Here is a 24,251-nt window from a genome sequence, read left to right as displayed (position 1 = left end):
CGAAACATTTTTATATATAAGCATATATATAAGCATACACACACACAAACCCCAGTCTTGTCTTTTTTTCTTTTTTTAAAGATTTTATTTATTTAGTTGAGAGAGTAAGCAAGCGCAGAAGCAGAGGGAGTGGCAGGCAGAGGGAGAACCAGGTTCCCCACAGAGCAGGTAGCCCCATGCCAGTGATCTCAGGATCCTGAGATCATGACCTGAGCCAAAGGCAGATGCTTAAACCACTGAGCCACTCAGGCGGCGCCCCCCCCCAGTCTTTTCTTTAATTAGAAGTTTGCTAGAGGTCAGCTGGTTGAAGAACAGCATTACCTTTTGATTTTGGTGTTTGATTTTTTTAGACAGTATATCCATAATGCATGCATCATCTGGGATTTCAGGTTTCTTTTCCCTCCATTAGATTGTACATTTAAAGACACTTTTAATGCAGTCTTGGTATAGTATGCTTTTATATTTTTTTCAAATTTTTTTCTTAAATCTTCTATGGCTTCTCATCCATACCTAATTTGAAACCATTTGTTTTAGTTAATAACTTTTATCAAATATTTCTAAAGCATTTAATTTAGTTTACGGAGAAACCACTCAGTATCTTTAAATATTTTGTCTCTGTGCCAGACATTTAAGTTACATAAAGAGAGGTTTACCATAAACAGACTCATGCATACATGAAAATCAGATATATGAGAGAGGTAGCATTGAAGATCACTCAGCTAAGGATGAACTGGTCAGTAAACAGCGTTGAGCCAATTGGGTATCCTTATGAATAAAAGAAACTGGATCTCTACCTCCCATCATAAACAAGTTAATTACCTTAATTTAAGATTTACATTAAAAAAAGCAAATGTAAATGCTTTTATAAGAAAATACAAGAGAATATGGTTTTGACTTTATTATAGAAGAGGTTTTTTTAGTTTAATGTAATCAAAAGAAAAGATTGACATATTCTAATTAAAATTCAGCACTTCTCAAGAAGACAAACCACAGATTAGGAGAAAATATTTGCAAAACACATCTATTAAAGAAATGTTACTCAAGGGCTGCCTGGGTAGCTCTGTTGGTTAAGCGTCTGCCTTCGGCTCAGGTCATGATCTCCGGGTCCTGGGATCGAGCCCCGCATCAGGCTCTCTGCTGAGGGGGGGGGGGTCTGCTTCTCCCTCTCCCTCTCCCTCTGTGATCTCTCTCGCTCTCTCTCAAATAAATAAAACCTTTAAAGAAAAGAAATGTTACTCAAAATATACAAAGACCTCTTAAAACTCAACAATGAGATAATGAATAACCTGATTTAAAAATGAGCAGAGGACTCAGCGGGGAGCCTGCTTCTCCCTCTGCTTACTGTTCCCCCCTGCTTGTGCTCTCTCTCTCTGGCAAATGAATAAATAAAATCTTTTAAAAAATAAAAATGAGCAGAGGAACAGGACATCTCACTGAAGAAGATCTATAGATGGCAAATAATCACATGAAAATATACTAAAAGCATTATATGTTATTAGGAAATTGCAAATTAAAACAACAATGAGATACCACTTACACACCTATTAGAATGGCCCAAGTGCAAAACATTGACAGCACCAAATGCTGGCAAATCTGTGGAGCAACCGGAATTCTCATTTATTGCTGGTGGGAATGCAAAATGGAACAACTGGATGACAGTTTGGCAGTTTCTTACAAAGTAAACATATTCTTACCATATGATCTAGCAGTTGTGCTTCTTCGTATTTACTCATATGAGTTGAAAACTTATCTCCACTCAAAAACCTGCACACACATGTTTATAGAACCTTCGTTCATAATTGCCATGGCTTGGAAGCAACCAAAAAGTTAACAAAGAATAAATAAACTGATATATCCATACAGTGGGATATTATTCAGCACTTTAAAAAAAAAGCTATCAAGACATGAAAAGATGTGGAGGAACCTTAAACGCTTATTACTAAGTGAAAGAAGCCAATCTGAAAAGGCTACTGGCTATGATACCAACTATATGACATTCTAGGAAAGGCAAAACTACAAAGACCGTGAAGAGATCAGTGTTGCCAGGCGTCGGGGGTTGGGAGGTATGAATAGGTAGAGTACAGAGAATTTTTAGGGCCTTGAAACTATTCTGTATTATACTACAGTGGTGGATACATATCATCATACTTTTGTCATAAGCTATAGAATGCTATCAAAAAGAATGAAATCTTGCCATCTGCAACCACATGGATGGAGCTAGAATGTATTATGCTAAGTGAAATAAGTCAGAGAGACAAATACCGTATGATTTCACTCATGTGGGATTTAAGAAACAAAACATGAACATAGAAGAAGGGGAAAAAAAAGAGGGAGGCAAACCGTAAGAGACTCTTAACTTTCTTAACGATAGAGAACAAATTGAGGGTTGCTGGAGGGGAGGTGGGTGGGGAATGGGCTAAATGGTTGATGGGTGTTAAGGAAGGTACTTGTTATGATGAGCACTGGGTATTACATATAAGCACTGAATCACTAATTTCTACCTCTGCAACCAATATTAACTATATTGGTTAACTGTTAACTAACTAGAATTTAAATAAAAACTTAAAAAAAAAACCCTATGGAATATACCACACCAAGAGTGAACCTTGGGCACCTGGATGGCTCAGTCGGTTGGGCGTCTGCCTTCAGCTCGGGTCATGATCCCAGAGTCCTGGGATCAAGCCCCACGTTGGGGCTCCCTGCCCAGTGGGAGCTTGCTTCTCTCTCTCCTTCCCGCTTATACTCTCTTCTTGCGCTCTCTTTCTTTCAAATAAATAAATCTTAAAAAAAAAAGTGAACCTTAATATAAGCTATGGACTTGGGATGTTAATGAGGTGTCAGTGTAGGTTCATGATTGTAACAAATCTACCACTCTGGTGTGGGATGTTGGTAGCTGGCGGAGACTGCACATTTGTGAGGGCAGGAAGTATATAGGAAATCTCTGTACCTTCTATCCAAATTGGCTCTGAACCTAAAACTGCTTTTAAAACAGTCTTTGAAAAAAAATTTAGGACTTCTCTTCATCAAATGTCATCATAAAGAGGTGAGAAGACAAGTCAGGATAAAGAAGATATTTCTTCCTTGGAAATAAGAAAGTTGTGAAAAGATGTTCAACCTCATTAGCGATTAGGAAAAGGGAAATTAAAACAATTCTCCCCATAAGATTCATTTTACACCCACTCGACTGGCAAAGATTAAGGAGTTTGGATAATGCCAAGTATTAGTGCATATAAAATGGGGACTCTTATTAAATAGTAAGGATAGTGAACACTGACTTTGGAATCTGGCACTGTTTTGTAATAACAATAATAAACCCAATACATATTGACATAAATATATTTAGACGGAAAACAATTATTTCCAAAAAGAAAATAAGAAGTCACTGTTTTACATTTTTGCAAATGTCTGGCTTAATACAAGACAGCTGAATTTTCATATCTGCTTCACACATTCCGTTAACCCACAGGATGGTGCTGTCATCACACATAATGTAGTCTCTGGAATACCCCACTCTCCACTCTTGTTTGAGAAAAAGTCAAATAATGTCTTAGTGTTATGAAATAGTTTTGGCCTCGGGGACCTGAGAGACCTGACGCCACCACACTTGGAGAATTGCTGTGCCAGAGAGTAGGCTACTAGCCATGAGTATCTGGTATGTTATAGGTAGCAGCTGTTATTTAAAGGGATGATTGAAGAGTGAAATTAAGTAACTATCTTGAGAGGGAGTAAGAGAGCTTCCACCATGTAACAATGATTTAAATCTCAACCTCAATTAGCTCAATTGTACTTTGCGTGTTTGCTTCAAGAAGAAAACCTATTTGAGTCCCTTCAGTTTTCCCTCCTCGGGCAACACTATCATGAATTGAATGGATATCCCTCTAGTCCGGAGGGGTTTATTGGGGGGGGGGGGGGGGGGGCTGGGTGGGTTTTTTTTTTTTATTTTTGTGTACTCATGAAGAATAATATGTTTTCTGTGTTTCAAATTTATATAAACCGTTCTCTTGTGTGTTTTAAAATATTTTATGTATAAATAATGTATTAAACCTTTATGCAAGACAGTGGGGGGGTGCAAATCTTAAGGTTTTATCTTTTTTTCTGTTAATTTTGCTTATTTTTCCAAAACATACTGCATTTTCTCTTTCAGAATCCTTGAAAAATGGCTCTGCTGCAGATGGTGGGAATAAAGTTTATTCTTTTCAGAATAGAAAACACTCTGAAAAGATGGCCAAATTAGGTATGTTGCTTTTCTAAAAGGTGTATTTAACCACATTCTCCACAGTTATCATCTTATTGCATTCCCTAGAAGAATGAGGGATGTCATTTTATATCACATTTTCAAGCATACATAGTCAGTTTTTCATGCTCATATGTGTCTTCTGTTCTCAGATAGGTTTTGTTTTTATTTTATTTTATTTTATTTTATTTATTTGAGACAGAGAGAATGAGAGAGAGCACATGAGAGGGGGGAGGGTCAGAGGGAGAAGCAGGCTCCCTGCTTGGCAGGAGGCCTACTTCTCCCTTTCCCCCTCCCCCTGCTTGTGTTCCCTCTCTTGCTGTGTCTCTCTCTGTCAAATAAATAAATAAAATCTTTAAAAGAAAAGAAAAATATATTGTAGAAAACTATAAAATTGTTACAAATGGGCTATTGTGACATTTTCGTACTCAATTTGCCACTTACACTAATTACACATGAATTACTGATTTTTAGAAAAACCAGACTAAAATAAATTACATTTAACATTAAAATTAAACTGTCAATCCAGTTAAAATTCAGATGGCACTTTATTTGGGTTCTGTGGTATGAGGGGTCAGATTTGAAAGCTTTGAGGAAGGGAAATAACATGTGAAAGCAGTTTGAAAATTGAGGTCCATAAGTATATGAAGGTTTGGGAACACCAAGAAGTCAAGAGTAAGGGAATAATAATTAACTACCCGGTAAAATGTAATAGTTGTTTAATAGGGCTTATAATGTATAATTACAGAACACCAACATATATTTCTGAAGTGGTGTATTTTTATGCAATCATTCTGGCCAGTAACCAGGTAAACATTCAAGATCAAGTGAAAAACTTAAGTGTTGACACTGATGAGGGACATATAAGTAATTATAAGACCTATGTTATAGAACATAATAATGTTTAATCACTTGCAAAATTCAGTTTTTCCAAAAGGTATAATATGAAATTCATTATTAATTTTGAAGCTAGCATGGTATGTACAATAATTTACATTAACTGATCTGTTTCTTAGTGTTTATAATCCACATCAAGAAATTGAAAGTTTTTCAACCTGTAAAAAATGACTGCATTCTGAGTAGGATCTCTGGGAAACCAGAGAACAAATGTTAAAACAATTATTAGAGAAAGGATCAGATAGACACCAAGACTAACCTGAAACCCCAGAACCATGAAATAGGACAAAGAACATTGGAGAAAGAGAACTAATAGTGGAGAGGAGCCCCAGAAGAGTAATCAAGTAGAAGTTCTCCAAGTAGATAATCAACATGCATATAATAACCATGATGTATGTCTTACATTATATGGGCTGCAAGAAACTTAAGCATTGTTATGTTGTACATTTCTGTCATCATAAATGAAAGAAATATATAGTCATGGGGGCACCTGGGTCGCTCAGTCGGTTGGGCGTCTGCCTTCAGCTCAGGTCATGATGCCAGGGTCCTGGGATCGAGCCCCGCATCGGGCTCCCTGCTCAGGCAGGGAGCCTGCTTCTCCCTCTGCCTGCTGCTCCCCCTGCTTGTGCTCTCTCTCTCTCTGAAATTTTAAAAAGAAAAAATATATACAGTCATGAAAAGATGGTTTTCTGGTTAATTTGAGATTGATCATACTTTCTAAAATCTATTTAGTTAGGACTCATGTTTAGTTGTAATGCTCTTTAAAGAGTTTCTTTGACTTACTAAGTATTGTTGCTAATTGTGTTTACATCTGATTATATCAGTGAAGTAGAAGGCCTTAGTATTTTTTTTTATAAAGGTTTTATTTATTTGAAGGACGCCTGGGTGGCTCAGTTGGTTAAGTGTCTGCCTTCGGCTCAGGTCATGGTCCTGGGGTCCTGGGATTGAGTCCCACATCGGGCTCCTTGCTCCACGGGGAGCCTGCTTCTCCTTCTGCCCACTCCCCCTGCTTGTGCATGCACTCTCTCTCTGACAAATAAATAAGTAAAATCTTTAAAAAAAAAAAGATTTTATTTATTTGAGAGAGAGTGCGAGCAGGGGCAGGGGCCGAGGGAGAGGGAAAGGGAGAAGCACAGAGCCCGATGCAGGGCTTGGTATCAGGATGCCGATATCATGACCTGAGCCAAAGTCAGACACTTAACCAACTAAACCACCCAGGCGCCCCAGCCTTAGTATTTTTTGAATAACTCTAACCTGCCATAAAATCATATATTACTGTGTATGAATGATTAAATATAATTGGGCTAATGAAGATATAGGACTAGATATAGGAGTTAGACAGGGAGGCTTTTTAAAATACATGTTTGGGATGAGTAAATTAATGCAAACAAAAGAGCAAAGGTAGAAATACCAAGTAGAGGACAGTAAGGAGTTCAGTGAGCCTGTAGAAAGGGATGACTTTAGGAAATTAAAAATAGATTGGATGATAGGATAAATAATAGCCTAATGAGAAGGCAAAGATTTTAAAATTTTATTTTAAAATTTCCAATATGGGGCCCCTGGGTGGCTCAGTCGTTAAGCGTCTGCCTTAGGCTCTGGTCATGATCCCAGGGTCCTGGGATCGAGCCCCTAGTTGGGCTCTCTGCTCACTGGGAAGCCTGCTTCTCCCTCTCCCACTCCCCCTGCTTGTGTTCCCTCTCTCGCTGTCTCTCTATCAGAATAAATAAATAAAATCTTTAAAAATAAATAAATAAAATTTCCAATATGTTGCAGGCCAGTTGTGTAAAATACAATACAAATGAATTATTAGAAAAATGAAAAAGATACAGAATATATGCCCCAATTTTTTATTAGTAGAGTCAATAGCCATATGTGATTAACTGTCTTTTATTCTTTTTCCTCTTCAATTCTTCCTTTTCCTTCCCTTTTGTAGTTTAATAGTTACTTAAAAACAGAATTTTTCCATGTTGCAACATATAACCAAAATGATCCCAGCTAAATTACTTTGTGCTTATGTCGCTTTTTGTTGATGTGAAGTTTTTTTTTCCTATCCTTTGGGTCAACAGCCTTTAATCCAAACATAGTACATTATTCTGGTGTAAAGAGAAAGCAAAGGGCTGATTTTTAGGCATACTTAGAGAGAGAATGTGTAGAGGAGACAGCAGGGAAGAGATGGAATAGCTACCAGCAATAGCTGGGGGCCGGAATAATGTCATAGAACCCAAACGGAGGAATAATTTCAAAGAAAGAAAAAAAAAACCTCTAGTGAATGATACAGAAGACTGAGGAGGTTAGTTAAAAAAGAAGGCAGTACATTTGTGGGGACTGTCAGAGTATTTTGGATCAATTTCAAGTTTGGAGGATAAAACTGAAACAGGAAGAGTTTGAGTGAAGTGGCTTTAACTTACACAAATTCAAGTGTACTTTCTCCTTTAAAAAAAAATGGGGATATAATGTTCACTTTCTTCTCAGTGAACAACGTGCCAGTGTGTGTTAAATTGGGAAATATAAATCTATTCCTTAGTTAGGCTTCATTCCACATGCCTCTCACGCTACTGAGAAAGTAAGTATCTTTAAAGGTAAAGATTTTAGTTTTCCTTTAAAATGGCCCTATATTTTAGAAGCCAACTATTTAATCTGATGTTCAATTGAAGAAACAGCCATCTGTTCAATGCTATATTAAATTTTATATGTTATTCACATGTATTATAGAGTTTTAGACACAAAATAAAATATACCACGTGTGATGGGAGATTTAAGAGTTTTTAAAGCATAAAATTTTAAATATACACAGCTTCCATTTGATTTTAGATCCTTATTTTCTGGCCATTCTTACCCCTAGGAAAGATATGCCTCAAATATATATGTTAAAGAAATGGAAAGAGTGTAAAATTGCCTTTGGAGAGGAGAGGGAGAGAGAATGACAATTATAGAAAGCAGTAAGGTCAAAACTGTTTATTTGTATTTTCTTGAGACACCTGTAGATAATTGAAAGAAGACTTAAGATGCTTGGAACATAGCAAATGAAGGTAAGAGGCAGTACTCTTAATATGGGTAGGTTTATTTATCTTCCTGGTAATAGTAGCAGGCAGGTTTCTTTTTTTTTCCCCTAAGAATTTATGTAAGCGAAGGGCACCTGGGTGGCTCAGTTGGTTAAGCAACCAACTCTTGATCTTGGCTCAGGTCTCATGGGTCATGGGATTGAGTCCCACGTCAGGCTCCGCACTCAGTGGGAGTCTGCTTGAAGATTCTCTCCCTCCACCCCTCCCCGTACTCTTGAGCACATGTGCGCTCTGTCTCTCTCTCTCCATCTAAAATAAATGAATCTTTTTTAAAAAAAAGAGCTTTATAAGTGAAATAAAGCTCTTTCCCCCTTCATCTGCTGTCATCCATTAAAGATTGTTTTATATATTTCTTTTGTCTGTTTACAGCTTCAGAACTAGCAAAAACACCAAGAAAAAATGTTTCATTCAGTTTGAAGAATGATCCTGAAATTATGATAAACATTCCTCAGTGTAGTAAGGGTAAGATTTTACCTCAGTTCTTTGAATAGAGTTTTCATAGTTGCTTCAAGTTATGCTTGAATTCCTTGTCTAAATGCATTGTTATATATTCTTTTCTGTTCTGAAAATTCATTCAGCAAAATGCAGTTAATACCCAATTTGTGCCTTAGTATGCCCATATTTAGCTATCAACAAAAGGGGGAAATAACTGCTGATTGAAGTTGTGCAAATTGACAGGGCCAATTAGAAACACTCTTAAAACCCTATTATCGGAGGGTATGTGTTGTGGTGAGCGCTGTGTGTTGTGTAAGACTGTCGAATCACAGACCTGTACCCCTGAAACAAATAATACATTATATGTTAATTAAAAAAAAAACCCTATTATCATTTGCTTGAGTAAGCCAAGTGTTCATGGAGGATTTGCTTTAGCCACATTCTCTTTGAAATAAGGCTTTGGGGGTTTGGAAGTCACAGTTGGTGGAGAATTGTGGAGCAGTTTAATGACACTAGACTAGATGAAAATTGAAGTACTTATGGTAAGTAATGCCTTTTTGTTTTATTCTTTAGGGCATTCTGCTTCAGACAAAGTTCAGTTGAAGGTAAGCAATGACTGAAAATAAGCAAAAACTTCAGTGTTACAAGGACATGAAAAATAGCCACTTCATCTCTTAATTTATATAGTGCTTTACAAGTTACAGGTATTTGCCAATTAGACACCTTATATCAGATGAAGCATCTGAGGTTCAGAGAGGTGAAGTGACTTGTCTTAAGTTCATCTAACTGGGAAGGAGAAAAGATGAAAAATGAAGCAAGGTCTTCTACACCAAACTGCTATGTAGAGACGCTTACCCATCTGAGCCACCCAGGTGCCCCTGCTGTGCTGTTTCTATGTCAGAACTATCCCTGCGTATTTTCATCTTAGTAGAGCTGGCCTGGAAATTTTATGGGTTTGGTTTGGTTTTGTTTTGCTTTGCTTTGCTTTGCTTTTATACATAGTGTTCTTTTGTTTCTTGAGGGACTAATGCCAAGATCCATTAAATCCATTAATATATCCTTTCATAATTTACATTTGAAAACAAAGTTGGGGGCGCCTGGGTGGCTCAGTTGTTTAAGCGACTGCCTTCGGCTCAGGTCATGATCCTGGAGTCCCGGGATCGAGTCCCGCATCGGGCTCCCTGCTCGGCGGGGAGTCTGCTTCTCCCTCTGACCCTCCTCCCTCTCATGCTCTCTGTCTCTCATTCTCTCTCTCTCAAATAAATAAAATAAAATCTTTAAAAAAAAAAAAAACAAAGTTGGTTTTGGTAAATTTGTTCTAGGGTAGCTGAAAAGAATTGACAATTTTTATCCTCTCCTTTGTGTTTTTGTGATTTTGTTTTTTCATTATGCCTTGTCAAGTGGCCCTGTCTGGATATGAGCAAGCCCAGATGGGCATGGACGAATCCAGTACAATGAGTATGTGAGTGGTGAGTGTGTCCAGGCTTGGATGGCTATAAATTTAGACATGCCTGGAATTGTGCATAGGCTAAGTTTGGGGAACCCCTTATAAGAATGAGTATAGACATTCAGGGCCATGGTTATGGCCTATGTGCAAATGTCCTATTTAGGCAAGTCTAGATGTGCGATTAGACATGTTAGAGCCTCTTTTGTCTTTGATAATGCTTTTTTCCTGTATTATATCTTGTATACTGTATCACTATGAAAGAATAAAACTCATTCCCATAATCCAGTCAAGAATATAGATATATTAGCACGTTCTTTTTCAAGGTGTGGATCACAACACATAAGTGGATCTTGTCAATTACCCCAAGAAACCATCAGAAAACCTACCACAGTAAGAGACAACATCCCAGTGGCAGTCTTAGTGCACTTAGAAGGGACGGGGTTCAGGAGAGAATATGTATAGGGCTTGGGGATCTGGACTCAAAAGGCTTCAGGCACAGCTATCAAGATGGGAAACTGATATAAGACAAAACTCATTACAAGATATTTGAGGATTGGTGGACACAGAAAAGAGAGGGTCTTTTTTTTTTAATTAATTAATTAATTTATTTTTTATTCTTATGTTAATCCCCATACATTACATCATTAGTTTTAGATGTAGTATTCCATGATTCATTGTTTGTGCATAACACCCAGTGCTCCATGCAGAATGTGTCCTCCTCAATACCCATCACCAGGCTAACCCATCCTCCCACCCCCCTCCCCTCTAGAACCCTCAGTTTGTTTTTCAGAGTCCATCGTCTCTCATGGTTCGTCTACCCCTCCGATTTCCCCTGCTTCATTCTTCCCCTCCTGCTACCTTCTTCTTCTTTTTTTTTTTCTTAACATATATTGCATTATTTGTTTCAGAGGTACAGATCTGAGATTCAACAGTCTTGCACAATTCACAGCGCTTACCAGAGCACATACCCTCCCCAGTGTCTATCACCCAGTCACCCCATCCCTCCCACCCCACCCCCCATTCCAGCAACCCTCAGTTTGTTTCCTGCAATTAAGAATTAAAAGAGAGGGTCTTAAACTGAGTCCTGATGAATGAACTATTGTTTGATAAACTTGTTGCCCTGCTGAGTCATCTATTATCCTGATGGGAAAACAGGTTGCCCAAATGAGCAAACTGTCTAGATAAGTTAGTTTGCAAAACTTTCTGTAGCAAACACTGAAGTTATTTATTAGTTTATAGCCTTACCTTTTTGAGCAAGAATTTTCCAAAATGGTTATTTTGACACAGGTGTTCTCATACCTGATAATTAATCTGTATGGAGGCAGGCTGTCTCAACTTTCAGTCTTGAGATGAGTTTATGACCTGCAGTTTAAAAAATGAGATAGAATAAAATTGAAAATGTCTATTTTGTAAGTATTATTTCATAATAAATTGTTTCAGTTGTATACTGTGTGCACATGTGGATCAAGATGTGCAAAATATAAAAACATTTTTTAAGGATCTGGATCAAGAAAGTTTGTATACTTTATAAACCCATTGGGTTCAGTTCATTTATTATAGTACTTTTTTTTTTTTTAAAGATTTTATTTATTTATCTGACAGACAGGGAGAGAGGGAACACAAGCAGGGGGAGTGGGAGAGGGAGAAGCAGGCTTCCCGCTGAGCAGGGAGCCCGATGTGGGGCTCGATCCCAGGACCCTGGGATCATGACCTGAGCCGAAGGCAGATGCTTAACGACTGAGCCACCCAGGCGCCCCTATAGTACTATTCTTAATATCCCAAATCAGAATGTATTAACATTTGAAACTAGCACCAACAACCTATCACAAGACAATAGACTTCAATTTTTCGTCATAATTTCATATTGCCAAAATAACACAGGGAATTTATCTTTTTATCAATACTGTTAAATATTAACATGTATACAACAGTGGGCATTTTAATGTGCCAGAAATTTCTTGGTGTTAGAGTATTATATTCTGTGAGGAAAAGAAAAACAGACTTTATATGTCTGTAGTGTTCAAAAAATTTTAACATAATGGAGTAAAATGTATAGATCTCTTTCTCGCCTCCTCACAGAAGGTAATACTTTAACACAAGTAAATTTCAAGCACATTAAAAGGCCCACTGCCATATGCATAGGAGTGCCCATTTCTTCACTTACTCATTATCACTGGATATTATCAATTTTTTCGAGAATTTTTTTTTTTTTGATATCAATTTTTAAAAAAAATATTCTGCTAGTCTGATGGGTGAAAGTGGTTCAAAAGGCTAATTCTTCATATACTTATTTTTTTTCTTTACGTAATAAAAAGTACTTTATAGATGTCTGGAATACAACTTCTACAATCACTCTAGGAATCCTTTGGAATTTGTTGTATTGTTTTTGTTGCTTTCTGCTGTTTTTTCCTAACAGAGTCATTTGTCATTGTCTTCTAATTCCAAGGTAGTCTATTGAAAACAAAATATTTTTCTTGTCTAGCCTCTTTCACTCATCCATCATTAATTTACATGTCATCATTATGATTTGATTATTGAAACTGTTTTGCTTTATTTTTAAACAGAACAGCGATAAAAGTGAATTTCTGTCAACAGCACCTAGTGGTCTAAGGAAAAGATTAATAGGTATGTATTTCTTTTTAAACTGAGTTTTTATAAAAAGCACCTAAAAGGGGGCAGTGATGGTTTAGTGTATAGGTTCTAGTCTTAGACTGCTTGTTTTTTGTCTTTGGCCTGCCACTTACTGAGACCTCTGTGTGGCTCAGGTTTTTCATTTACAAAATAGGGATAATAATTGTTCTAGCCCTGGAGTTGTTCTGAAAATAATGGAAATAAAAGATGTCAGAAGTGCTTAGTAAACTTTAGTAAAGCACATAGTGCTTGACCTTGATATGTGTTTCACAGGTGTTAGCTGTTGTTATCTTTTTTTAAAATTTATTTTTTTTAAAGATTTATTCATTTGAGGGGCGCCTGGGTGGCTCAGTTGTTTAAGTGTCTGCCTTTGGCTCAGGTCATGACCCCAGGATCCCGGGATCGAGCCCCACATTGGGCTCCCTGCTCAGCGGGAAGCCTGCTTCTCCCTCTCCCACTCCCCCTGCTTGTGTTCCTGCACTCGCTGTCTCTCTGTCAAATAAATAAATAAAATCTTTAAAAAAAAAAAAAAGATTTATTCATTTGAGAGAGTGCATGGGGCTGGGGGGTGGGGGAAGCTGACTCCCTGTGGAGCGTGGAGCTCCGGAGCTCTATGTGGGGCTCCATCTCACCATCCTGAGATGAGGACCTGAGCCGAAATCAAGAGTGAGTCGGATGCCCAACTGACTGAGCCACCCAGGTGCCCCTATCTTTTTTTTTTTAAGTAAGCTCTAGGCCCACCATGGGGCTTGAACTCATGACCCTGAGATCAAGAATCATCCTTTTTAGAGAGTAGGAAAATTTCCTCTTCCTTCTCAGTCACCACCAAACATGTAGGAGGTATACATGTAAATGAGGTGGAAGCATTTTCTGGTTCCTCCTGATACTTCTAACCCAAGCATCTACCATGGGCAGCAGTCAGTGCAAATATGAATCTGCTAAAGTATATGCCCACAAAATCAAGTCCTTTTTTTTTTTCTTCCTTTAGATCTATATTTATTATATGCTGACTCTAGATATTCTGAAATATATCTGTTGTTCAGAATTGCTACACTGATTTGGTTAAAGTTCTTTCACTCATATTTTGGAAGTTAACTTTTTATAAAAGTTTTATACTTATTTGTTGAGTATAAAACTAGTTTTGTCCTTACTTTATGAGTATAAAACTAGCTTTATTATTTCTGGGGAGTAGTGGAGGTTGCTATGGTTTGTTTAAAAATAAAATTCTTGTATCAGCTCTGGGATGGAATGTCCTATGTATTAGTAATACTTATAATAGTAGCTACCATATATGGAGTCAGTTAGGATGGCATTTTCTGTATAGGCAGCAACAGAAAATTCTACAATAATGGCTTAAGCCTTAGACAGTTATCTCACATCATGAAAAGTCGATGTGATACGAACAATCTAGGGATACACCGTTCCATGGTTGAGGTAAGTCAGCAGTGTCAGAAAGGACCTCCGTTCTTCCAGTCTTCTTGTTCTCCCATCAGCATTTTTCATCTTTAGGTTTGATGCTTCATATTGCAAATGGCTTCTTTACCTCTAAGCTATTGGTATAAATAAGGGGCTTTCCCTCTATAAGTGAGAGAAATCTTTCCCAGAAGCTTCTAATTTCCCCTCAAGTTTCATTGATCGGAGGGTTACATAGCCAATCCTGGTTGCAAAAGAGGCTGGGAAAACAAGTATCTGGCAGAGGAAAAGATAATTACCATGATTATTTATTCCTTAGGGTGAGACACATTGCCACATTTTACAAAATTGGAGTTCGTTAGCAAGGAAGAAGAAAAGAAATGATACTAGGTATGATTGACAGTTTCGGCCACAGTTCCTGAGTGTGAGGCATTGTTGGTTGCTTTACATATCTTTCAATGTGATCTTCCCAATGGTTCATTAAATTAGGCACTATGAGCCTCATTTGATAAATGAGGAAACTGGTGCTCAGAAAACTTTACATAATAACTAGCTCTGGTGAAATCATCAGCAAGTAATGACAAAACCAGGAGTGAAATTCTCTTATTTCAAAGTCCACGCTCTTTCCATTACCCTTCAGTGCCTTTCTTGTCAGACTGTCAAATTTTCCCAATTGCTTTCCCCCCCCACAGTTCCAAGGTCTCATTCTGACAGTGAAAGTGAATATTCTGCTTCCAACTCAGAAGATGATGACGGGGTTGCACAAGAATATGAAGAGGACACTAATGAAGTCATATTGAGCCAAAAGATTCCATCTCAGAATAGAGCCCTTTCAGCTCCTATTTGCAAAGAAACACCTTCTAAGAAAATGAAAAGAGATAAAACAGTAAGTGGAGTCTTTAACCTTAAAGAAAAATTATGTAGTATCTTAAAGCTAAGCTACCCTAAAAGAAGAGATTCAAATGGGGGATCAACATAATTTTTCTTTACTTCTATATTTTCTCAGCCTTTTGCATAAATGCCTATCTATATTTGCATCTATTTCTGAACTTTCTATTTTGGCCTGTCTGCATTCATATTCATGTATCAGTGCCATATGCTAAAGGTGACATCTCAATTCAGTTGTATAAAAATGAGCTTTTAAATAAATTTTGATTGGATAATTGGAAGCAAAACTTCTCAGTGAATACTTTTTATATAGTTTTGTTTTTGGAACATTGTTGATATATTCAAGTCAATATAAATAGTAAGTGAAGTGGCTGTGGATCCATGTTGAGTTGTTTGGAAGAACATTGTATGCACCATGGCCTGAGAAAAGACTAATTATCTGGTGTTCTGTATAAAGATTCAGAGCAGTCTAGGAAGCCTACTGCTTGAAAGGTTTTCCATCCCTTCTTACCACCATGGAGGTTAGTCCTGCCCCAAGTCCGCAGAACAAGTAGTGAGCCATTTTACTGGAACGGTAGGCAGGTCTTTTACTTTACTGTTGATATCCTCCTCATTTTCAGTTCTTCGACTGTCCTGATGTTAAAGGATTTGTTAGAACTGTGAGGCAAAATGAAGGTCCCGATAGGTAAAACTCCCTTTTCTTTAAGTCTGAATGGAAATTTTATGTTGGAGTTTTTATGTTGGAACTTAGGAATCGTTTCAGACTACTTCAATCTAGTCATTTCTTTAACTTTTATGACCCCTAAGAGTTACTCAGTTTTCCTACTAGAAGTAAATGTCCTTGTTCCTTAATCTGTATTGTTGCTTCAAAAAGAAAGTGGTGCCAAGTAAAGAATTTCACATATCCTATTTTATGCTAATGTTACTGTCTAGTTTTGGTATAAAACAAACATCTAGGGATGCCTGGGTGGCTCAGGTCATGATCCCAGGATCCTGGGATTGAGCCCTGCATCGGGCTCCCTACTCCGTGGGGAGTCTGCTTGTCCCTCTCCCACCTCTTGTGCTCTTGCTTGCATGCACTCTCTCTCTCTCTCTCTCCTCCTCTCTCCCTCTCCCTCTCAAATAAATAAAATCTTAAAAAAAAAATTTTTTTTTAATGTTTAAAAATATCTGAAACTAAGAATTGATTTTGCTCTATCCACTTTCAGAGTGATTTGGTAGAAGAATATTTTGAAGCTCATAGCAGTTCAAAAGTTTTAACCTCTGACAGAACACTGCAGAAACTAAAGCGAGCTAAACTGGATCAGGTATGTTGTAAGGAAGTTACTTCTACATTTTTTTTTTATTGTGAGCTAAAAAGTACACTGCATAAACAACAAATTTGAAGGGTAAGTTTACACAAACAGAATTATTGTCCTGATAAAATGAAACACAAATTAATGTGACCTATTACATATTTTATTATATAAAATGGTAAATGGTTCACTTGAATTCTGTTTGACATACTATAATTAAATTTTTTTTCTCTAATTACTTTATCATTTCTTCAGGATTTATGATAATCATCAGGCCATAGTTTCTTTGATATCCATGTAGCATTAATCTGTTATTCTTTAACCCACATATTCATTGAACTGCACACTGGTTGTAAAATAGACTGTGACCTGACTCTTTTAGTTACAAACCTTGCAAAGAGCAGAGCAGATCTGCTTCTTGATATTATGGAAAAACCTGCTCAGTACTGTAAGGTAACAAGGTTATATACTATGGTTCTGGTATCTTATTTTATAAAAAATACCAGTTATATTCAGGGTTTTGACTGATACCTCCCTGAGAGACAAGACAGAACTCAATTGAGTGAGAAAATCTTTGAGTAGAAAGTGAGGTTGATAATCTGAGTCAAGAAGAAATTGTTATTGGCTCAAAGTGTATTGAGACTTATTACTTGTAAACTAGAATTTTTGCAATTTTCTAAGGTATACAGGGCTTTTCACAGATACAGAAAAGAGGAGAATATAGGGTAAGCTGCTATGACCTAGAAGACCTGATGCTATATGGTTGTTTTTGTTACCTGGCTTATTGGTAATCAGATTCAGATCAGAGACTAGCTGAAAACATGTCAAGAAGCCAAGTTGTTCCAGGGAGCAGACAGAACTAACATCTGCTTAGTGCATGTATTTCTATATAAGCAACATGGGAGAAGGATACATGGGTCTAGAGTCAAAGCAGGATTTCATAGGACTGAGATGCTGAAAGACCTAAAATGAAAGGAACAGCTGTTACCAATAATGAGGGAAGGGAAGGTCTTTCATTGACTGTGGACATAGCTAACCAACTCGACCCTTTAGTATTAAAAAAATATTTTACTTAAGGGATAGAATCATGGAAACATGGTAGCGCCAAAGTAAAATGCATATACAGCTTTTTGCTAGAGTTTTCATTTCAGAAAGTGAGCTGTGTTTGATTCACCAGCATGAATTTCTAAGTTTTGGGTACAGGGCAATGTACCTTTCTCAGTTTATTTACGTTATCCTTTAAAAAACTTTACCATATTGGGGTGTCTGGCTGGCTCAGTCAGTAGAGCATGTGACTCTTGATCTTGGGATTGTGAGTTTGAGTCCCACATTGGGTGTGGAGATTACTTAAAAATAAAATCTTGGGCGCCTGGTGGCTCAGTTGGTTAAGCGACTGCCTTCAGCTCAGGTCATGATCCTGGAGTCCCGGGACTGAGTCCCGCATCGGGCTCCCTGCTCGGCAGGGAGTCTGCTTCTCCCTCTGACCCTCCTCCCTCTCATGCTCTCTGTCTCTCATTCTCTCTCTCTCTCAAATAAATAAATAAAATCTTAAAAAAATAAAATAAAATAAAATCTTATTTACTTACTTATTTACTTAATTTTAAGTCCTCTTCACACTTTCACGACCCTGAGATCAAGAACTGGGCTGAGATCAAGAGTTGGATGCTTATCCAACTGAGCCACCCAGGTGCCTCTTAAAAATAAAATCTAAAAGAAAAAACCAAAAAACTGCTGTACTTATCAAAGATGGATTTGTTAGAAGAAGCTTTTAGGGAGTACCTGGTTGGCATCTGTGACCCTTGATCTTGGGGTCATTGGTTTGAGCCCCACGTTGAGGATAGAGATCACTTAATAAATAAAAGTTAAAAAAAAAAATCAAACGTTAATGGGGCATCTGGGTGGTTCAGTCAGAAGAGAGTCTGACTTGACATCAGGTCTTGCTTGATCTCAGGGTCATGAGTTCAAGCCCTGTGGTGGGCATGGAGCCTACTTAAAAAAAAAAAAAAAAAAGCTTTTGGAAGAGAAACAATGATACAAGTTTATTTTACTAGTGATAATGGTAAATTATAAAGAACTTTTACTGTTTTCTGGGAATTCATATTTCACTGTTACCATAAGCTTTCACATTTCATCAAATTCATAGGTTTTTAAAAATCTGTCTGGATTTGTTGTAAAAGCCAGGAGGCAGGTTTAATCATCTCCTTATGGTAATGATCTTTTTAGAAATTAAAGCCTTATGTTTGGAATTTATAATCATAGAAATGGTTCTAGATAAAACTTGGGAAATTCTTTACTGTTATATATTTGTACTGAAAACAGTACTTAAAAATTTTTAAGAAAACGGGTGCCAGGGGTAGCTCATTTGGTTGGGCATCTGGCTCTTGGTTTTGGTTGGGGTCATGATTTCAGGGTTGTGGGATTGAGTCCCGTGTTGGGCTCCACACTAGGCGTGGAGCCTGCTTGGGATTCTCTCGTTCCCTCTCCCTCTGCCCCTCCCCCTGCACTCACGCACATGCTCGCTCTCTCTCGCTCTTGATCTCGTGCTAAGAAAAATTTTTTTAAAGAAAACAAATACTTAAATCATACTTGAAATATTATGTGTATTCAGTTGATGCACTCATTACCAAACCTGATTACAGTAATATTTCCACTAATGGCCCCTTTTTAACCTCTACCTCTAGTGAAATATTTTTAGTTTGGATTGATTTTGATGTAAATGGTTTGAGAATGATTTTCTTCCCTTCTTTTTTTTTTAAAGCAAACTTTGCGTAACTTACTGAGCAAAGTTTCTCCTTCCTTTTCTGCTGAACTTAAACAACTAAATCAACAATATGAACAATTATTTTATAAATGGATGTTGCAGTTACGGTATGTACTATTATTATTTCATACCCTTGTAAAATAACAACATATTTATATGTGTTAAAGCAATTTAACATTGAGTTTTCTTTTTACAATCAACTTGATAATATTTTTTATATATAAAAATTTGAAAAAAATAGGTATTTTCCTAATTTTATGATTCACATGTAGAAATTTCATATTGTATGACTCATCTTAAATTCTAGTTTTCAAGAAATGTGTCTAAATTTATCAGATGTGAAAGCCACTGGTAAAATAACTTAGAATTTCTTAGAATTCTAAGTTACTACTTATAAAAGTATTTGAAAATCTAATTTGTCAAGATTGATAATATCAGTGACATTTAAGTCCAGTTTTCCACAGCAAAGTTCCTAAAAAGAAAGTTTATTTTAATCTCATTCTATTTTCATGTACTATAGATCTTCAGAATTTTGTGATATCTGTCCTATAACATTATTCTACCATTTTAAAATTATTTCTTAGAATACTTTTTCAATTTTACCATTTTTCAGATACTTCATTAAAATAACTAGAAGAATTATTAAAACTTTTTTTTACTATAATCACTTTTATACTTTTATTAAAAAGGATCTTAGTATAAGGAAGTGCTCAAAAAGTATGCTACTGTAAATGTGTACTCACAGTTACATAGTCACTGGAATAAGTAAGAAGGCAGGTCCACCAAGCAATAAAAACAGAAATTGACACAATTTTCCCCATTGATCCTGGTTTTCTTTTGCCAATAATACATCAGAGTGTTATGCTTACCTTCCCTGCTAGGACCTCAGCTTCTCTCAATAACTAGTTATAGATCTGTTCATTATAAATTTGTAAAGTAGCTCTTCACTCTGATCCCATCCCCCAGAGACCAATTCCTCCTTCCAGTATGTCAACTCTGATAACTTGTTCAGCTTTGCTTCGCAGCCTAGACCTCAGTCAGCTACTTCAATAGAATTGCCAACTCTCTGAATTCCCTTTTTTTCTGCTGCTGCTACCTTGCTAATCTCTACTTGGGGGTTATTGCTTTTCTTCTATTTCTAGGCTCCCCTGCAATGCTACAGAGCATCACGTAAATACTGTTTCTGATTGACCTCTATGAACAATCATGGAGTCAAGCTTTAGTTTGACCCATAGTGCTTGGTGTTCTGGATCTTCTTACTCTCTTGGCTTTTGTTGCTTTTTGCATGTGAAAAACTCCCATAATTGTATCTCCGGCCCAGCCCAGGTATCACTCCTTGGCAGCAGATATGGGTATCTCAATGTATGTTGGAGGTTTCCATGTGGATGTCCTGTAAATAATTCAATATACATAAAACTTAACTCCTCTTAAATCCATCATTCCCATCTGCCCCTGCACCCTGGCACAATGAATGTCACCCCATTCATGTAGTTGCCCATGCCAGTAAAACAAGTTATTCTGAAATACTCTTTCCCTCACCTTCCACATCTAACCACTCTCCAAATCCTATTGATTGGATATGTAAAGCTCTTGACAACTACTATTTTTCTCCATAACACCTAATTCAGGTCCATAGTTTTTGGCAGTTTTGTCTCTCCTTCTGTCCGTTCCCCCTGTTCAGCCAGTACTAGCTTCCTGAGAATATCATGCTACTTTTCTACTTAAAACATTTCAGTTAACACCTGAGTAATTACTTTTAAATGGTCATTGTCCTTGAAATAAAATTTAATTAATGTCTTAGTTGACTTAAGACTTTTGTGACCTGGCCTCTGCTAACGTTTCCTGTTTAATCTATCAGTTAAAACTCTGCTTCAGCCTGTGGAACTGTTAGTGCCTTGTCCCTGCTGTTCTCCCTTACTTCCAGCCAGCCCTCACTTGAAAGGTAATGAAGAGCTGGAAAGAAAGCTACTGAAGTTGGAACTGAAGTCTGGTGTACAGATAATAAAACTGTGCTTCTACTGTGTATGAGCTGGGAACCAATGTAGTTACTTAGTCATCTTAGTGCTTTCCATATTCTTTATCAACTTAAAGAAACTAGTTGATTATAAAAAAGTAAGAGGTACCAAACTTTAATTTCATGAATGCTATCTTTCCTAACAGCCTGGGGTTCAACATTGTGCTTTATGGTTTGGGTTCTAAGAGAGATTTACTAGAAAGGTTTCGAACCACTGTGCTGCAAGATTCCATTCACGTTGTCATCAACGGCTTCTTTCCTGGAATAAGTGTGAAATCAGTAAGTTTCAAAAACGTTAAAAGGAGCAACATTATATCCCTGCCAATCCATACCCCTACATTAATGAGGATGCTACTTCTCATTCTGGAACATTCAAATTTTTTTAGACTTTACACTAGTAGAATTGCATAGTGCTTAAGAACATATGTTTGGACTCAGGGTTCTAGCTTTCAGTCCTCATCTCTGAATTTCCTACTTTGTAACTGATAAATGTATTAAATCTTAGAGAAATGTTAGTTTTGTTTACTATCCCAAATACCAACAGTACTTCTCTGAAAGACAGGATTATGGAAAACTTCAGTTTTATTATGCTTTTATGTCACTTTGGTACTCTAAAGGTAATAATATAAGTAATAGTTTGTAGTTTTATTTTTTTTATTTTTTATTTTTTTAAATTTATTTATTTGAGAGAGAGAGAATGAGAGACAGAGAGCACAAGAGGGAAGAGGGCAGAGGGAGAAGCAGACCCCCCGCTGAGCAGGGAGCCCGATGCGGGACTCGATCCCGGGACTCCAGGATCATGACCTGAGCCGAAGGCAGTCGCTTAACCGACTGAGCCACCCAGGCGCCCCTAGTTTGTAGTTTTATAATGCATTTATTATAGATCATTTCAGTGCAAATGCTCATGTCTTTTCATCATTTGAAAACTAAACCTTTTGGTGCTGGATATTAACCACTGCAGTATTCCTTTTTAAAAGTGTCTTTAATTCCTTTTTAAAAGTGTTTGTATCCTGTTTCCTTTGATAGATCTATGGTTTTCTCATGTTTCCCATATTGGTGGGGGGTGGTATTTTGCTACCCTCTGATCTATACATCTTTGCTGTTCTTCCATGTTTCATTTTAGCTATAACTTATGCCAAAAAATGAATTAGATATACTTAAGTACCAGTAGAATTTTTTAAGTGGTTTTTCAGACTTGATGGGAAATCTAAATGCATTTTTAACTTATAAAAAAGGATTGATTTGTTAGTTGTATTTATCCTATATGACAGAATAAGTAGTAATTGATGTACCTCTTGCACTTTTATGATACAGATCCTGAATTCTATAACAGAAGAAGTCCTCGATCATATGGGTACTTTCCGCAGTGTTTTGGATCAGCTAGACTGGATAGTAAACAAATTTAAAGAAGGTAACATGAAGTAGATGCTCTCGTTTTAGGGTGAAGCTAAGTGTGCACTTCTGCTTATTCATGTACAGGTAGATGGTCCCCAACTTAAAATGGATTGACTTACCATTTTTTGACTTTATGATGGTGCAAAAGCAATATGCATTCACTAGAAATCATACTTCGAATTTTGATCTTTTCCTGGGCTAGTGATATGTGGTACCATACTCTTCTTGTGATGGGCAATGACAGAGAGCCACGGCTCCCAGTCAGCCTCATGAGCATGAAAGTAAATAACCAATAAACTTACAACTGTTCTGTACCCATACAACCATTATTTTTAAATTTCAGTATTCAATAAATTACATGGGACATTCAACACTATTATAAAATAGGCTTTGTGTTTTTGCCCAACTGTAGGCTAACATAAGCATTCTGAGTACATTTAAGGTGGGCTAGGCTAAGCTATGATGTTTGGTAGGTTGAATGTATTAAATGCATTTTCGACTTATATTTTCAAGTTAGGATGGGTTTATTGGGACATATCCCCATCTAAAACCAAGGAAGATCTGTATTATTGTATACAAAAATGTGGATTGTTTCAGTAACACTTATCTAAATGCTGATTTAGATTTCTCTGAAATAATTTGTCCTTTCTTTTTCCATGAAGTTTTTCTGTGAACTTCACTTATACCTAACAGGAAAGAATTGCTCATACTCCCTTGAATTTGTATAATCAAAAGCCTATTATTTCAGAATAGTTTTCAGGTTTTACTTGGCCTATGTGAAATGCCCCCAGGTGATAGGTGCATCTCTGGTATTTTTATATTGTTTAATATTTTTATAAAACATTTTTCTCTCTCTAATTGGAGTAAATATCATTGCATTTGAATAGTTTCATACACTAAAATCTGTGGAATGGAAAAAAACATTTAAAGATTTTATTTATTCATTTGACAGAGAGAGCTGGGGGAATGGCAGGCAGAGGGAGAGGGAGAACCAGGCTCCCCACAGAGCAGGGGGAGCCCGATGTGGGACTCGATCCCAGGACCCTGGGATCATGACCTGAGCCGAAGGCAGTCGCTTAACCAACTGAGCCACCCAGGCGCCCCATTTTTGTTACTCTTTTGGTGTGAATGTTTTAGCTATGTGAGCATTTCAGAAAATTAAAAATAAGATTATTTAGGGTCCAACAGTTGACAGTCACTAAAGAGTTTTTTAAGATTTTGTTTATTTGAGAGCGAGCGAGCACAGAGGCGAGTGAAAGGGAGAAACAGACTCCCTGCTGAGCAAGGAGCCCGATGCGGGACTCCATCCCAGGACCCCAGGATCATGACCTGAGCTGAAGGCAGACGCTTAACCGACTGAGCCACTCAGGCGCCCCTAGTCACTTAAGAATTAAAAGGAGTGGGATGCCTGGGTGGCTCAGACAGTTAAGTGTCTGACTCTTGGTATCAGCTCAGGTCTTGATCTCAGGGTGGTGAGTTCAAGCCCTATCTGAGGCTCCATGCTGGGCATGGGACCTACAGAAATAATCTGATGGAGAATTTTGATAGTTTATATGCTCATGAAAATAGGTGCCTAAGTCATTTTATATGTATATATTCATATATAATGCCTATTTTATATATTTATATAAAACATACTTGTAATTATATAAATTGTAATTATATACATTTGCATATGGGTATATAATTTGAATATATAACTACACAATTCAATTAAATATATAGTATAATGCACATGATGTAAATATGTCAACATTTAAGTATAATTCAACTATAAAA

At 37.0% G+C, this 24,251-nt stretch overlaps 1 protein-coding gene across 1 annotated transcript in view; it reads left to right on the top strand.

The window, feature by feature from the left end:
* The window catches only part of ORC2 (origin recognition complex subunit 2), a 43,870-nt gene that overhangs the window by 10,325 nt on the left and 9,294 nt on the right, over positions 1–24,251 (top strand). The window contains exons 5-13 of the mRNA XM_021703098.2: positions 4,145–4,234; positions 8,563–8,655; positions 9,202–9,233; positions 12,640–12,700; positions 14,812–15,005; positions 16,216–16,314; positions 19,061–19,170; positions 21,224–21,356; positions 22,392–22,488. Of these exons, the coding sequence (XP_021558773.1) occupies positions 4,145–4,234; positions 8,563–8,655; positions 9,202–9,233; positions 12,640–12,700; positions 14,812–15,005; positions 16,216–16,314; positions 19,061–19,170; positions 21,224–21,356; positions 22,392–22,488 (909 nt within the window). The remainder of the gene's footprint in view (positions 1–4,144; positions 4,235–8,562; positions 8,656–9,201; positions 9,234–12,639; positions 12,701–14,811; positions 15,006–16,215; positions 16,315–19,060; positions 19,171–21,223; positions 21,357–22,391; positions 22,489–24,251) is intronic.

Source organism: Neomonachus schauinslandi, chromosome 3, assembly GCF_002201575.2.
Source record: "Neomonachus schauinslandi chromosome 3, ASM220157v2, whole genome shotgun sequence".
NCBI lineage: Eukaryota > Metazoa > Chordata > Mammalia > Carnivora > Phocidae > Neomonachus > Neomonachus schauinslandi.
The sequence above is the reverse complement of the archived record's forward strand: the minus strand, read 5'-3'. Positions and strand labels throughout refer to the sequence as shown.